Consider the following 14,137-nt stretch of genomic DNA (forward strand, 5'->3'; position numbering starts at 1 on the left):
CGCAACCTCAGAGTCATCTGCGACGGGACCTAACGGTCAGGGGTCCCTTTACCTTTACCTTATTAACTTAAATGGACCCATTCTGAGTACGACTAGCCACGGATACATTGGGTGCAACGAGAGGCAAAACATAATCTTGTGTTATCAGTCTCTTATGAGTCTGGGGGGTCAGTCTGGGGGAGCAGAGATGGGAGTCCTGCTTCTCCAGCCGGGGCATCCGTATCCTGGGAGGGTGAACCACCCACCTCCTGAAGCTCAGCTTGCCACATGTCATCCTCCTGTTTCCCCTCCTTGTCCACCTTAACCGGACACTCCATTACTCCTGAGCCTGGCGACCCCTCAAGACTCAAGCAGAAAGAATTAATAGGCAGAGGAAACAAAACCAGGAAGCAATGCTTTCTTTTTAATGAATAAAATTGCCGTTTAAACAGTGCAAATACGTTGTAAGGTGCTGCAGGCGAAACCTAAAATAAAAAAAGGTAAATGCCGAGAGCTTTTCGGACAGGACTAGGCCGGTACTTCTCATTCGGCCAACGACCACCCCTCGTCTTCATTTGCAGACGGAAGTTGCTGTTTGAACTTGTAAACGTAGCTGATGTCATGCAAAGAAAAACTGTCGTTTTAAATTCAGGTGAGAATGCCTGTTTCGCTCAAATGAGCTCTAGGCATACATTTTCCTGTTCCTATGGAACAGACACCGATTTTAAAGACACACATTGTAGGCAGCCGTCCGCCATTTTGGCCACATATTCCTGTTATTTCTAAGTGGCTCTGTAGGCTCCCTAGAAATTAGCAGCCAGAATCTCGTTAAAAGCATTAAAAAGGCCAGGCACACTCTCAGGCGCAGGGGTCCCCCGTCAGCAGGGTGAGCAAGGCCCCGTCCCAAATGTAGCAGAGCTGATATATCGTACTCTGAAGTGATTCCACTGCAGAGGCCAGAGTTCTGGTGCATCTAAATGGGGGGGGGGGAGCGCTGGAGACGTGAAGCCCCTTCTCTGGCTTAGACCCGGCAGCCGCTGACAGCAAAGGAAGAGATGAATGACTGGAGCTGGGAGCAGGTGTTGCGGTGCTGTGTGGCTCGGCAGCTCTGGGACTTTGGCAGCTCCTCTATCCAGGAGTTCATATCCATCAGGTACTGGGGGCTGAAGAGAAGATGAGTCAACGTGTCAAAAGCCAGGCATATTCACCCCCTTCCACAAAAAATGTACGCAGGAGAGTTTAATCTGGAGCTGCCTGGGCAAAGATACGCTCCAAAACAGCTGCATTTATAGAGAAGGAACGTTTGAGGGAAGGGCTATAGCTGAGCAGGAGAGCCTCTGCCTTGCATGCAGGAAGAAGAAGAGGAAGAGTTTGGATTTGATATCCCACTTTATCACTACCCGAAGGAGTCTCAAAGCGGCTACCATTCTCCTTTCCCTTCCTCCCCCACAACAAACACTCTGTGAGGTGAGTGGGGCTGAGAGACTTCAGAGAAGTGTGACTGGCCCAAGGTCACCCAGCAGCTGCATGTGGAGGAGCGGGGAAGCGAACCCGTTTCACCAGATTACGAGTCCACCGCTCTTAACCACTACACCACACTGTCTCTTCAGTCCCCAGAATCCTCCGGGGAGGGCTGGGAGTGCCCCCTGCCTGAAACCATGGAGAGCTGCTGCCAGTCTGTGTAATAATAATAATAATAATAATAATAATAATAATATTTTTTTATTTACACACCACCCTTCCTGGTTCAGAAAACCGGATTCAGGGCGGCTAGCAACAAATTTAAAACACTTAATTGATGCAACAAAAAACAGCATAAAATACAGTATAAAACGTGAATAACAATGAATTCAGAATTCAAAAATCAATTTAGGGGGGAAATCCATCCAATAAACATTAGATGATCACCAGGGCTAGCTGGCTAAATTAGTCCTATTTGGGCCAGCGAGGAGACCAGGGGAGAATTAGCTGTGGGATCCCAGAGCGGGTAATCTTCATAAAAAGGGGAGGGGGAGGGAAGGAAGGAAGGGGAATAAAAGATCAGGCTAAGTTCAGATTGAAAGCCAGGCGGAATAGTTCTGTCTTACAGGCACTGCGGAAGGAAGTTAAATCCTGCAGGGCCCTGGTCTCATGGGGCAGAGCATTCCACCAGGTTGGAGCCATCACTGAGAAGGCCCTGGCCCAGGATAGTCTGACTTCCTTAGGGCCCGGGACCTCTAAACTATGATTATTCATGGACCTTAAGGTCCTCTGCAGGGCAGACCAGGAGAGGCGGTCCCGTAAATACGAGGGCCCTAAGCCACATTGTGTAGACAATACTGAGCTAGATGGGTTCAGCATAAGGCAACCTAAACTGCCTCTGAATTCGGCGCTGGCGTTGTTATTGTTAAACATTTGCGTCCCACTTCTTCTCTGCTTCAGCAAGTGCCTGACCGTTGCCCCAAGGATGGGGAACCTGTGTACCACCAGGTGTTGCTGAACTACAACTCCCATCATCCCTGACTTTCTGGGGCTGATGGGAACAGGAGTCTAATAACCTCTAGAAGGGCCACACGTTAGCCATCCCATCTCAGCAGTTGATCCCTAAGCATGACTGGTGTTATGTACTGAGTTGAATAGGATGCAAAAGGCAGCAGTCTGATTGGTCCACAGGAGCCACCCAATCCAGCTCCAAGTGGAAGTGAATCCGCAACCTGATTGGCCTACAGGTGAATCCCGGAATTAGCCAACCATGTGGGGCCCATCGTGTAAATAATGTATATAAAGCAGACATTCTGGGGGAACTTCCATTCCTCCTCAACACTATGAGCTGAATAAAGAACATGAAATCCACTCTCAACTCCGAGTATATTTCAACTCCCTTCTCTCAAAAAGCCCAGAAGGCCAGTGAACTCTGTTTCTGGGTACCAGTTCCTGCTGGGCCTTCCTCCCGCCCCCCAACCAGCCCAATGAACACCTGATTCCCCTCCCCTGCTCAACCTACTGTCCTTCAGCATCCCGGGTCTCCCCGTCGCGTCCCATCAGCAGATACTCCTGGCCGGTGACCAAGCGCGTCCGACAGGCAGAACGGACCACGAAGCGCCTGATCTCGTTCTCAGAGATCCCGATGTCTGCGACTGGAGAGGAAGAGAGAATGGGATCGGGGGGGCAGTGAGAATAATATAAGAGGAAATGAGCTGAACAGGTCAGGTTAGTTTCGTTGTGGGATAAAGGCCTCAATAAAAACTTATAATTATTTTGTTTCATTTTTAAGATAATCGCCATCCAGTGGCGTAGGAAGGGGGCGTGGTGCAGGTCGCCCTGGGTGTCATCCCTGAAGGGGGTGACAAAATGGCTAAGGGCTTTGTGACGTGGTGGCTTGGCCACCTGCAGGCTCCACACTGCCCAAAACGGCAGGGAAGCTTTTAATGTCTGTTGCATTACTGTAGTTTAATATTTTGTTGGAAGCCGCCCAGAGTGGCTGGGGAAGCCCAGCCAGATGGGCGGGGTATAAATTGATTATTATTATTATTATTATTATTATTATTATTATTATTATTATTACTGTGGTACCTTGGGTTAAGTACTTAATTCGTTCCGGAGGTCCGTTCTTAACCTGAAACTGTTCTTAACCTGAAGCACCACTTTAGCTAATGGGGCCGCCCGCTGCTGCTGTGCCGCCGGAGCCCGATTTCTGTTCTCATCCCGAAGCAAAGTTCTTAACCCGAGGTACTATTTCTGGGTTAACGGAGTCTGTAACCTGAAGTGTATGTAACCTGAAGCGTATGTAACCCGAGGTACCACTGTATTATTATTGCATCCGCCCGCCGCCTCTCCCTCAGCCATCCTACAGCTGGGGGGTGGGTTGCGTTGGCAAGGCTTGATGCAGCGCACCCTGCCCAGCTCGCCCCGCCCAATGGGTGGCTTGCCCCACCCCTGGGCAGAGGGCACAGGCAGCGCTCCAGGGGCCTGAGCTACGGCACTACACTGGGGAGGGGGACCAGCTACAGGTGGCAGACAACAGGAGCAAAACATAGCAAACAGGTCTGGAACCAACTACCCATCTAAGAAGGCTTCAGCTGGGCAATTTGGAATGGGCACCAAGCAGAGGGGCGCTGTGGGTGCCGTGGTCCCGGGCCCAATTTTGCTGTTTGCGCCCCCACAGCAGGCTCTTTCATTGGAGCCTGACTCATAGCTGTCAACCTTCCCTTTTTTTGGCGGGAAATCCCCTTATTCCAGCGCCGTTTTCCGCTGCTATCCTGGATTGTTAGATATCCCGTAGACTGTCCCTGGGACAGGTGAGGCTGCAGATCCCTTATTTTCAAATCTGAAAGTTGACAGCTATGGCCTGACTACGCATCAGGAGGAGCTGTGCTTCGGCTGTGCCGCCTGTGCCCAGCGCAGGCTCCGTGGGGCCCGGGTTAGGCCTGACCTGAGGAAGGAGATCAGGTCAGTGGGCGGCAGCACCGCTGCCCACCCTCCTTGGCAGCGAGGCACCTCCTCTGGTGCCAGGTCTGCTGCCAGGTCAGACCGGAGCAGGAGGAGTGTGGGCAGCAGTTTCCCGCCCCTCTCCTAACCCTGAACAGTGACCTGCAGAGGGCGCCCTCTGCGCCCTGCCCCCTTGGGGCATACGCTCCTCTGCTGCTGTCGCCATTTCCATTGCCTTCTCAACTTCTGTTGATGCCCTTCTGCTTCCAACAAGCCGTTGAAGTGGAGATTTTTAGCCCAGCCAGTGTCTGTGTTGGATTTGAATCCGTTTTTATACATGCAATTGCTGTAATGGCTTTTATACGTCAAATTGCTTTGTTGTTGTTGTTGCTGTCGTCGTCTTTATGGTTGCATCGCTTCGAGGTATTTCCTAAGAAGCGATTCGTAAACTTAACAAAATGAAATAAACATCGCTCACTGTACTGCAAAGGCTCCAGGATGATAACTTCGTAGACACGGAAGGCGCTTTCTTGCGTCTCGCGCTCCACTCGAACTCGGAACCCTGAAGGTGGGAGAGAAGAAGAAGAAGAGGAAGAGTTTGGATTTGATATCCCGTTTTATCACTACCCGAAGGAGTCTCAAAGCGGCTAACCTTCTCCTTTCCCTTCCTCCCCCACAACAAACACTCTGTGAGGTGAGTGGGGCTGAGAGACTTCAGAGAAGTGTGACTGGCCCAAGGTCACCCAGCAGCTGCATGTGGAGGAGCAGAGACGTGAACTCGGTTCACCAGATTACGAGTCTGGTGAACTCGGTTCACCAGATTACGAGTCCACTCGGTTCACCAGATTACGAGTCCACGACCTGCTCTTAACCACTACACCATGCTGGCTCTTAGAGAAAAGTGACAATAGCCGGGAAGGTACATGTCCACAACCCACAAGACGGGAACTAATTTCAGATCATACACTGCTTGATGAAGAAAACAAGTCTCCAAAACCAACATATAAAAGGAATAATGAAACAAATGGCACCTCCAGACATTCAATAATTTGCAGGAGGAATATGGTCACACACCAGAATTTGAGGTTTGTGCAGTTAAAGTGGATTAAAACATTTCTTTCCACTCAAGGGCAAGAAATCCCACTAAAAAACAACATTTTGCAGTTTGGTAAATGACAGACAGGGAAAGTATGGAAGATAAATAAATAATTTATGAGAAGATTTGTAAATATCCTGCAAGCAACCAGAGATGAATGAAGGACGAATGCTCATTGTCATAAAATAAAAATATCAGAATGATCAGAATGAATGTTCAATAAAGACCAGGCTCAGTCTAACTGCTGTGTAAGCATTGCGCAAGCAAATCAGGGTGATTTCTCAATACGCAGGTTGTCAGGAAGCACCCACTGACAAAAGGAGACAAAACCCCAAGAGGATCTGGAGACCGTTAAGTGTGCTGGACTAGGAACTTGAACTTTTCCAAGTAACAACTTCCTTGTTGGAAATGTGTGCTATGTATGAAGAAGGGAAAGGGAAAGGGATTTTCAGTGGCAGCCACTCCAATATGGAATGCCATTTTCAAAGAGGTCTTCCTATTGCCAAAAAAAACCTCCCTCCGTCCCTGGTTAAGTCATTTTATATTTTCCCATGCATTTTGTGTCAGGCCTTTAAGTTTTTAGCTGTTAACTCATTTGCTTGTTAATGCTGTGGCTTTGTTGTTTATTAGCAGCCATGAACCCGGGTGCAGTTCTGAAACCAGTTTTTAGAATCAGTGCAGTTTTGAAATCAGCAGTTTAAAACCACTGCATTTTTTTTAAGGTTCAGTCTGTCATGTTGATTCAAGAATTGGCCCAGATGCATCCAAGCACAGAAATAAATCTGCTGCCTGATCTCAAGGACCACTGTGCAAAATTTGGTTACGATACTTTAAGAGATGTACAGATGCACAGCAGACAAACAAAAAACTCTCCAACTTTCATGTTGTTCGCCACCGCCCTGAAATCTCTCAGGCAGAGGGCAGAATACAAATATGTTAAAAAACGTCAGACCTCAGCTGGGTCTGCAAGTTGGCTATGGAGCTGTATGCGAGCCATGGGCAGAAAAGATGCAAAGTCTGAAATTATGCATCACAGAGGCTTAGAAGGAGACCCGGAAACTACAACTAATCCAGAAGGCAGCAGCTAGACTGCTGACTGGGAGCGGCCATCAAGACCATATAAAACCGGTCCTGAAAGGCCTACACTGGCTCCTAGTACGTTTCTGAGCACAATTCAAAGTGTTGGTGCTGACCTTTAAAGCCCTAAACAGCCTCGGTCCAGTATATCTGAAGGAGCATCTCCACCCCCATTGTTCAGCCTGGACACTGAGGTCCAGCACCGAGGGCCTTCTGGCGGTTCCCTCACTGCGGGAAGCCAAGTTACAGGGAACCAGGCAGAGGGCCTTCTCGGTAGTGGCACCCGCCCTGTGGAACGCCCTCCCACCAGATGTCAAAGAGAACAACAACTACTAGACTTTTAGAAGACATCTGAAGGCAGCTCTGTTTAGGGAAGCTTTTAATGTTTGATGGATTATTGTATTTTAATATTCTGTTGCGAGCTGCCCAGAGTGGCAGGGGAAACCCAGCCAGATGGGCGGGGTATAAATAATAAATTATTATTATTATTATTATTAGAGGTTAGAGATGGTGAGACATCAGTGGGGCAAGAGCCAAAAGACCCGGGCTGGAGAGGCTGGAGGGTCTCTAATCCCTCCCCTAACCCCTTACCGTAATGCACACGGGGACTATAGCATGCAAACTCCATGCGTGCTTGCTCCGTAATGGCCTCGTCGAGGGTACGCTTCAAACGCGGACAGGCACCTGTGCAAGTGAGGGAGGAGATAAGGTCAGGTTAACTAGGTGTCAGGGAATGGTTTGGATCTGAAAATGGGGGAATGCAGTCGCAGGCAGACCACCTTCTCTCAGAAGAGGAGGGGGAGTATTTGCCCCCCCTTCCAGCATTTTCAGAAGCAGAGAGACAGGCAGACACAGACACAGAAGCTGAACAGATTAGGGAGGAGATACCCAGCTAAGAGATAATGGCAAGAGATCCAGAAGGGAGGGGGCAGTGGGGAGACACATCAGTTGGGAGTGTGGGGGAACCCCCCTCCCCACGGACTCAGAGGTCCGAACGTATCAGAGAGCAAAGGAGGCAGAGAAGGGGAGGCACTGCATGTTGGCACACTCCTTGCTGCAGAGATAGGGAGATTCAGAGCAGACAACTGCCCTCCTTGCAGAGAGCTGTGTATTTTGTGACTGCAACATGAAGCTTTAATAAAAGAAGAAGAGTTTGGATTTGATACCCCGCTTTATCACTACCCGAAGGAGTCTCAGAGCAGCTAATATTCTCCTTTCCCTTCCTCCCCCACAACAAACACTCTGTGAGGTGAGTGGGGCTGAGAGACTTCAGAGAAGTGTGACTGGCCCAAGGTCACCCAGCAGCTGCATGTGGAGGAGAGGGGAAGCGAACCCGGTTCACCAGATTACGAGTCTACCGCTCTTAACCACTACACCACACTGGCTATAAATCTATCAACTGTTCATTGATTCTTATCTATGGAGTTACCGAAGGGAGGGGAGGACTCTCCAAGCTTGACCCTGGCAGGGGATGGATGGTGCATTAGTGCAAGGCTGGGTGCTGGGATGCTTCAACAGAAGTGGGCAGGGAGGTGGAGTTTAGGCAGTCCAGCTTTGTAATGGGAGAGGTATAGGGAAAGTGAGCACGGAATGGGGACCAGCAATGGGCAAATCTGTCCTTTCCAGTTCCTCTCTGACTTTTCTCATCTCAAACTCTCCACATTTCCACATCAGTTGGCAGGTTTCTTTTATATAAAAAAAGATAATAAAAGCCCTCATGAAAATAAATCAGTGTTTTAGTGCAGCTTTCTCCCAACGTATCCATTTTTGCAAAGCAAGTCCCTCTAAAATAATGTGATTTTTGTCTGTGTAAAAACATTTGTGTTTTTATACAATCCTGATTCCTGGTATGGTGAAGAAGTTTCCTGAGGATTTCATGTGTGTGTGTGTGTGTGTGTGTGTGTGTGTGTGTGTGTAAAGGTAAAGGACCCCTGACCATAGGTCCAGTTGTGGCCAACTCTGGGGTTGCGTCGCTCATCTCGCTTTATTGGCCTAGGGAGCCGGCGTACAGCTTCCGGGTCATGTGGCCAGCATGACTAAGCCGCTTCTGGCGAACCAGAGCAGTGCATGGAAACGCCGTTTACCTTTCCGCCGGAGCAGTACCTATTTATCTACTTACACTTTGACGTGCTTTCGAACTGCTAGGTTGGCAGGAGCTGGGACCGAGCAATGGGAGCTCACCCCGTTGCGGGGATTCGAACCATAGAATCATAGAGTTGGAAGAGACCACAAGGGCCATTGAGTCCAACCTCCTGCCAAGCAGGAAACACCATCAGAGCACTCCTGACATGGTTGTCAAGCCTCTGCTTAAAGACCTCCAAGGAAGGAGACTCCACCACACTCCTTGGCAGCAAATTCCACTGTCGAACAGCTGTTACTGTCAGGAAGTTCTTCCTAATGTTTAGGTGGAATCTTCTTTCTTGTAGTTTGGAACCATTGCTCCGTGTCCGCTTCTCTAGAGCAGCAGAAAACAACCTTTCTCCCTCCTCCCTCCGACCTTCAGATCGGCAAGCCCTAGGCTCTGTGGTTTAATCACAAAGCTGAATTTGAGACTTGAAAAATGGGGGAAAGAGAGAAAACAGACACTGGCACCATCTCTCCATCCCAACTCCCAGGTAGGTGGGGTTTGAAGCACAGCCTAAGAAGAGGCCTGTTCAGGGTCCCTCAGATCCTGCTGTTGGGCTCCAGCAAGCCAGAGCCTTCTGGTCTCATTGCCTTAGGAACCTCAACCCACCATCCAGGCGAAATGAAGGAGGTGGCTTGTTTGTGCTGCAGGAGGGATGGGCCTCCGATGGCCTTGCTCCAGATTTCCCACCACCCCCAGCGGAAGGCCGCCCAGGCAACCTCACCTTCGGCGCATTGGCAGACGTCTTCGGAGCACAAGGCCGACACGTACTGAGGTTTGTTGGGGGCGCCATAGAAGATGCTGCAGCGCTGGTCTGAAAGGCGAAAGGAGAACACTTAGAAATTGTGTGTGACATAACGGTGACATGATCCACATGTGGTGGACGTGTGAAAAGATTAAGATTTTTTTGGAGAAAATATACAATGAATTAAAAAAGATGATGGGGATAACTTTTACGAAAAAAACCGGAGGCATTTCTATTAAGTATTTTAGATAAAGAGATCCCAAAAAATCTAAGAGAGGTATTCTTGTATGCAACCGCAGCAGCTCATATACTTGTGGCCAAGGGGTGGAAAGATCACGAGGCTCCCAAAATAACAGATTGGCAAATCAAATTACAGGAATTGGTGGAGACGGCTCAATTGACTAGCAAACTCAGAGGAAACTCAAAGCAAAAATTTGCGGAAGAATGGGATGGTTATAGAAGATATGTTCAAAAATACAATAATAGTTTTGACTCTGTGCTAGCATTCGAGTGATAAAGGCAATAAAAGGATTTATTATGTTTTCAGAATGTATTGGAAAATTTATATAGAAAGGTTTATTGTTTTGTGTACATTCGATTGTAAGATAAAATATATGCAAAGGGACTTGACAGGAAGTCAAAGTGAAAGAAAAGATTTTGTAAGAGAAAAGGGGGAAAATATTTACTTTCATTATCATCATTTTGTGTGTGGGTGTCTGCACATATGTGTGTTTTTGCATGGAAAGTTTGGGAGAAAATAAGATGGTAAATCACAAATGACAAACTAAATATTGATGTATGTAATTTTTATTTCTTACCGTATTTTTCGTCCCATAGGAAGCTCCGTCCCATAGGACGCACCTAGTTTTTTGGGGGGGAAATAAAGGGAAATTTTTTCCCCTTTATTTCCCCCCCCAAAAAAAAACCAGGTCAGGGAAACCGAACCAGGTCGAGGAACAGCGGGATGGCGGCGCTGCGCCTCCCTGCTGTCCCCCGAGCTCTGCGGGGCGCTCTGCTTCAGGGTGCCCTGTGCGCCGGCGGCAGGTTGCTATCCGCAGCGTGGGGAGCCCTGCTGGGAACTCCTGCAGGGTTGCCTAGGCTGCGGATGCGTTCCCGAAGCGCCGTGATCTCTGCTTTCAGCGCGCCCAGCGCTCCGGGAAGCAGGCTGCTATCCACAGCCTAGACAGCCCTGCGGGAACTCCTGCAGGGCTGCCTAGGCTGCAGATGTCTTCCTGAAGCCTGGAGAGCGAGAGGGGTCGGTGCGTACCGACCCCTCTCGCTTTCCTGGCTTCAGCGAATGCCTGCATTCGCCCCATAGGACGATTTCCCCTTCATTTTTGGAGGGGGGAAAGTGCGTCCTATAGGGCGAAAAATACGGTAATTATATTTAGTGGTAGTATGGCTGTATTGTTTTTTGTACCATAAAATCATTCAATAAAAATTATTTTTAAAAAGAAGACAACAAATTGCGTGTGAATGTGCATGCATGGGTGTGTATATATTCATACCCACGCAACCTGGGACTTCCAGGCAGATGCTATTTTCAGGTAGGACTCAAAACAAATTCTGACGAATTCAGGCCGCTCTATTAAAGCTGATTGGGAGGTCTTGCACAACAAACCTGCTTCCCCCAAAAGATCAGGCTTTTCATGTTATGTTTCCACCCCCACCTGTCTCTTTAGTGCAGAGCCTGGGCTTCCACAGCCAGCGTCTGCCATGAACCACCATTGGCAGCTCTGGTGGCAACAGCAACAGATATGTCCTAAGCTTATGATAATATTTTATTCCCTTGTTTGTTATGCTGCTTTAAATATGCACTTTAGATTTGACTTGCTTTTGTTTTCTTCTGAAATGCTTAAGGTAATTTTTTTGTTTGTCAACTTTGTTAAATGTGCATTCTCACCTGCTTTGTAATGGTCTTTTTTCATTCATTAAGATGGCGTTTGAGTTTCCTGTTAATTACTTTGCATTGAATGTATGTTTTATATTTGACTTTATTCAGTACAGTGGTACCTCGGGTTACATACACTTCAGGTTACATACGCTTCAGGTTACAGACTCCGATAACCCAGAAATAGTACCTCGGGTTAAGAACTTTGCTTCAGGAAGAGAAGAGAAATTGTGCTCCGGTGGCGCAGCCACAGCGGGAGGCCCCATTAGCTAAAGTGGTGCTTCAGGTTAAGAACAGTTTCAGGTTAAGAACAGACCTCCGGAATGAATTAAGTACTTAACCCAAGGTACCACTGTAATGTTTCAGTCTGGATTGTTTTATTTGATGTTTTAATGTGTTGTAAACCACTTATTTAAATAACAACAACAACAATTTTGTAATAAGCTTTTGTGAATCTGATTCAGGTTCAAAGTCCTTCTATTAATTTGCAAGGCGTAGGTCCAGAGTATATCAGGGATCATAAACCATTATATCCCACCTTGAGCTCTGTGATTGCCGTTGTCATTCCCCAAGTTGGTTAAGTTCATTTGGACACAACAAGAAACCGAGCTTTTAGCACCATCAGCCCAGGATTGTGGAATAAATACTCTGCCAACAGAGATCCAGCAGCTGCCTTCTGTTTCAAGTTTTAAACGCCTGTGGACAAGTCTTCTGTTCCACCACCAGACCCATACAGGCAATCAAGAACACATTTTTCCAAAATAGTCAGCTGCTTTCTTATTTTAACTATTTAATGATTTGATTTATTTTATGGAGTTATGTACAATTGTTGCAAACTGTTCTGATGGGTGGTGGTTTTTTGCGAATACAGTGGTACCTCGGGTTAAGAACTTAATTCGTTCTGGAGGTCTGTTCTTAACCTGAAACTGTTCTTAACCCGAGGTACCACTTTAGCTAATGGGGCCTCCAGCTCCCGCTGCCGCGTGATTTCTGTTCTCATCCTGAAGCAAAGTTCTTAACGCTGAAACCTGAAGCATCTGTAACCCGAGGTACCACTGTAGTGGTATAGAAATCTTTTTATAAATAAAAAAAAATACATTTGCATATCACCAAAACCTCAGCATATTCGTCTTTTTTCAGAAAGTGAATGAGCTTATTATTATTTTTATTATTTATTTATTTATTAAATTGTATACTGCCCTATACCTGCAGATCTCCGGGTGGTTACAACATAAAATCACAAAAACATAAAATACATAATAAAAACAACAACAACCCAATAATCTCCCCTGCATAGGGCTTTCCTTCCCTATATTCTCACTCTGTACCCCATAAACCTGCAATGGAAATTCTCCCATTGCTCCAAAGCAGATTTAGGGGTTGTGGCAGCTTACAAAGGGAAGGGAGAATCTTGTTCCATGAATGCAAAAACTCATTTGACTCCCACCAAGAGCCAACCTAAATTAATCCCCTGGATAGAAAATATCAAACTTCTCCAGAACATTTAAGGCATGGAAAGCACTCTGGCCTGATTCAGACATAGCACCTCTCTCTCTCTGCCTAGGTTTTTAAGTTGCAAGCAACTCCTGTTAAACTCTGGATAAAATTAACCTGGGTAGTTTTGCATGTGGTAATTAAATTACAATCTCAAACGGAAGAGGATGTTGTCATGTCAGGTTACAATTTAATAAGCAAAAATTATCCCGTAATTGCCTGCTACGGCAAGCGAAGGCAATGCTCTCCTGCTCCTTAAGGCCGCAGCTACTAAACCTTTGCTCCACCAGAAAGATGCAGCCTGGTTACCCCGCCCCCCCCAGGCCCTGTGACCTGTCAATCACTTACCTGGTTCATAAAAATCATAGATGGTGGCACTAGCTGGCTGGATTTTCCCCACAGGCACCAGCTGCTTTGCTGTAAATGATACGCATTCGCGTCCAGATGCTGGCACCTATAGATGGGTATATTTAAGAACGTAAGAGAAAGCCCTGTCTGCTGTATCGATCTAGTGGCCTGTCTTGTCTAGCATCCTATTCTCACAGTGGCCAGTGCGAGCTGAGCACCACAACCACCTCTGAAATAAGTAAACAAAGCAGCCGACCAATTAGGTAAAGGTAAAGGAACCCCTGACCATTAGGTCCAGTTGTGACCGACTCTGGGGTTACAGCGCTCATCTCGCTCTATTGGCCGAGGGAGCCGGCATACAGCTTCCGGGTCATGTGGCCAGCATGACTAAGCCGCTTCTGGCGAACCAGAGCAGTGCACGGAAACGCCGTTTACCTTCCTGCCAGAATGGTACCTATTTATCTACTTGCACTTTCAAACTGCTAGGTTGGCAGGAGCAGGGACCGAGCAACGGGACCTCACCCCATCGCAAGGATTTGAACCGCCGACCTTCTGATCTGCAAGTCCTAGGCTTTGTGGTTTAACCCACAGCGCCACCCACGTCCCACACCACAACCACCTCTGAAATAAGTAAACAAAGCAGCTGACCAACTAAACCATGGCAAAAAGCGACTGAAAAAGATCAGAGGCAAAAATCTAACACAAAGCCCAGAGGGGGAGCACAACAATAATGTAAAGGAAACATATGATGCTTCCTTATATTGGATCAGGCCGCTGGGCAATCTCCCCCAGCTTCCCCCAACCTGGTTCCCCTCCAAATGGTTTGGATAACTATCAGCCCCGAGGTAGCACAGGGGTCACTGGTACTGGTAATAAATAATAATAATAATATTTTTTTATTTATACCCCGCCCTCCCCGGTTCAGAAAACCGGGCTCAGGGTGGCTAACAACAAATTTAAAACACGTAATTGTGA

At 47.5% G+C, this 14,137-nt stretch overlaps 1 protein-coding gene across 1 annotated transcript in view; it reads right to left on the reverse strand.

The window, feature by feature from the left end:
- Window positions 1-383: 383 nt before the first annotated feature.
- The window catches only part of LOC309364325 (complement C4-A-like), a 61,492-nt gene continuing 47,738 nt past the window's right edge, over window positions 384-14,137 (reverse strand). Inside the window, exons 36-41 of the mRNA XM_081901301.1 lie at window positions 13,163-13,268; window positions 9,409-9,498; window positions 7,151-7,243; window positions 4,865-4,948; window positions 2,963-3,095; window positions 384-1,142 (exon numbers count right to left, since the gene is read on the reverse strand). Coding sequence (XP_081757427.1) covers window positions 1,001-1,142; window positions 2,963-3,095; window positions 4,865-4,948; window positions 7,151-7,243; window positions 9,409-9,498; window positions 13,163-13,268 — 648 coding nt within the window. The 3' untranslated portion in view covers window positions 384-1,000. The remainder of the gene's footprint in view (window positions 1,143-2,962; window positions 3,096-4,864; window positions 4,949-7,150; window positions 7,244-9,408; window positions 9,499-13,162; window positions 13,269-14,137) is intronic.

The sequence above is a fragment of the Podarcis melisellensis genome (assembly GCF_964234715.1).
Source record: "Podarcis melisellensis genome assembly, chromosome: 2".
Lineage (NCBI taxonomy): Eukaryota > Metazoa > Chordata > Lepidosauria > Squamata > Lacertidae > Podarcis > Podarcis melisellensis.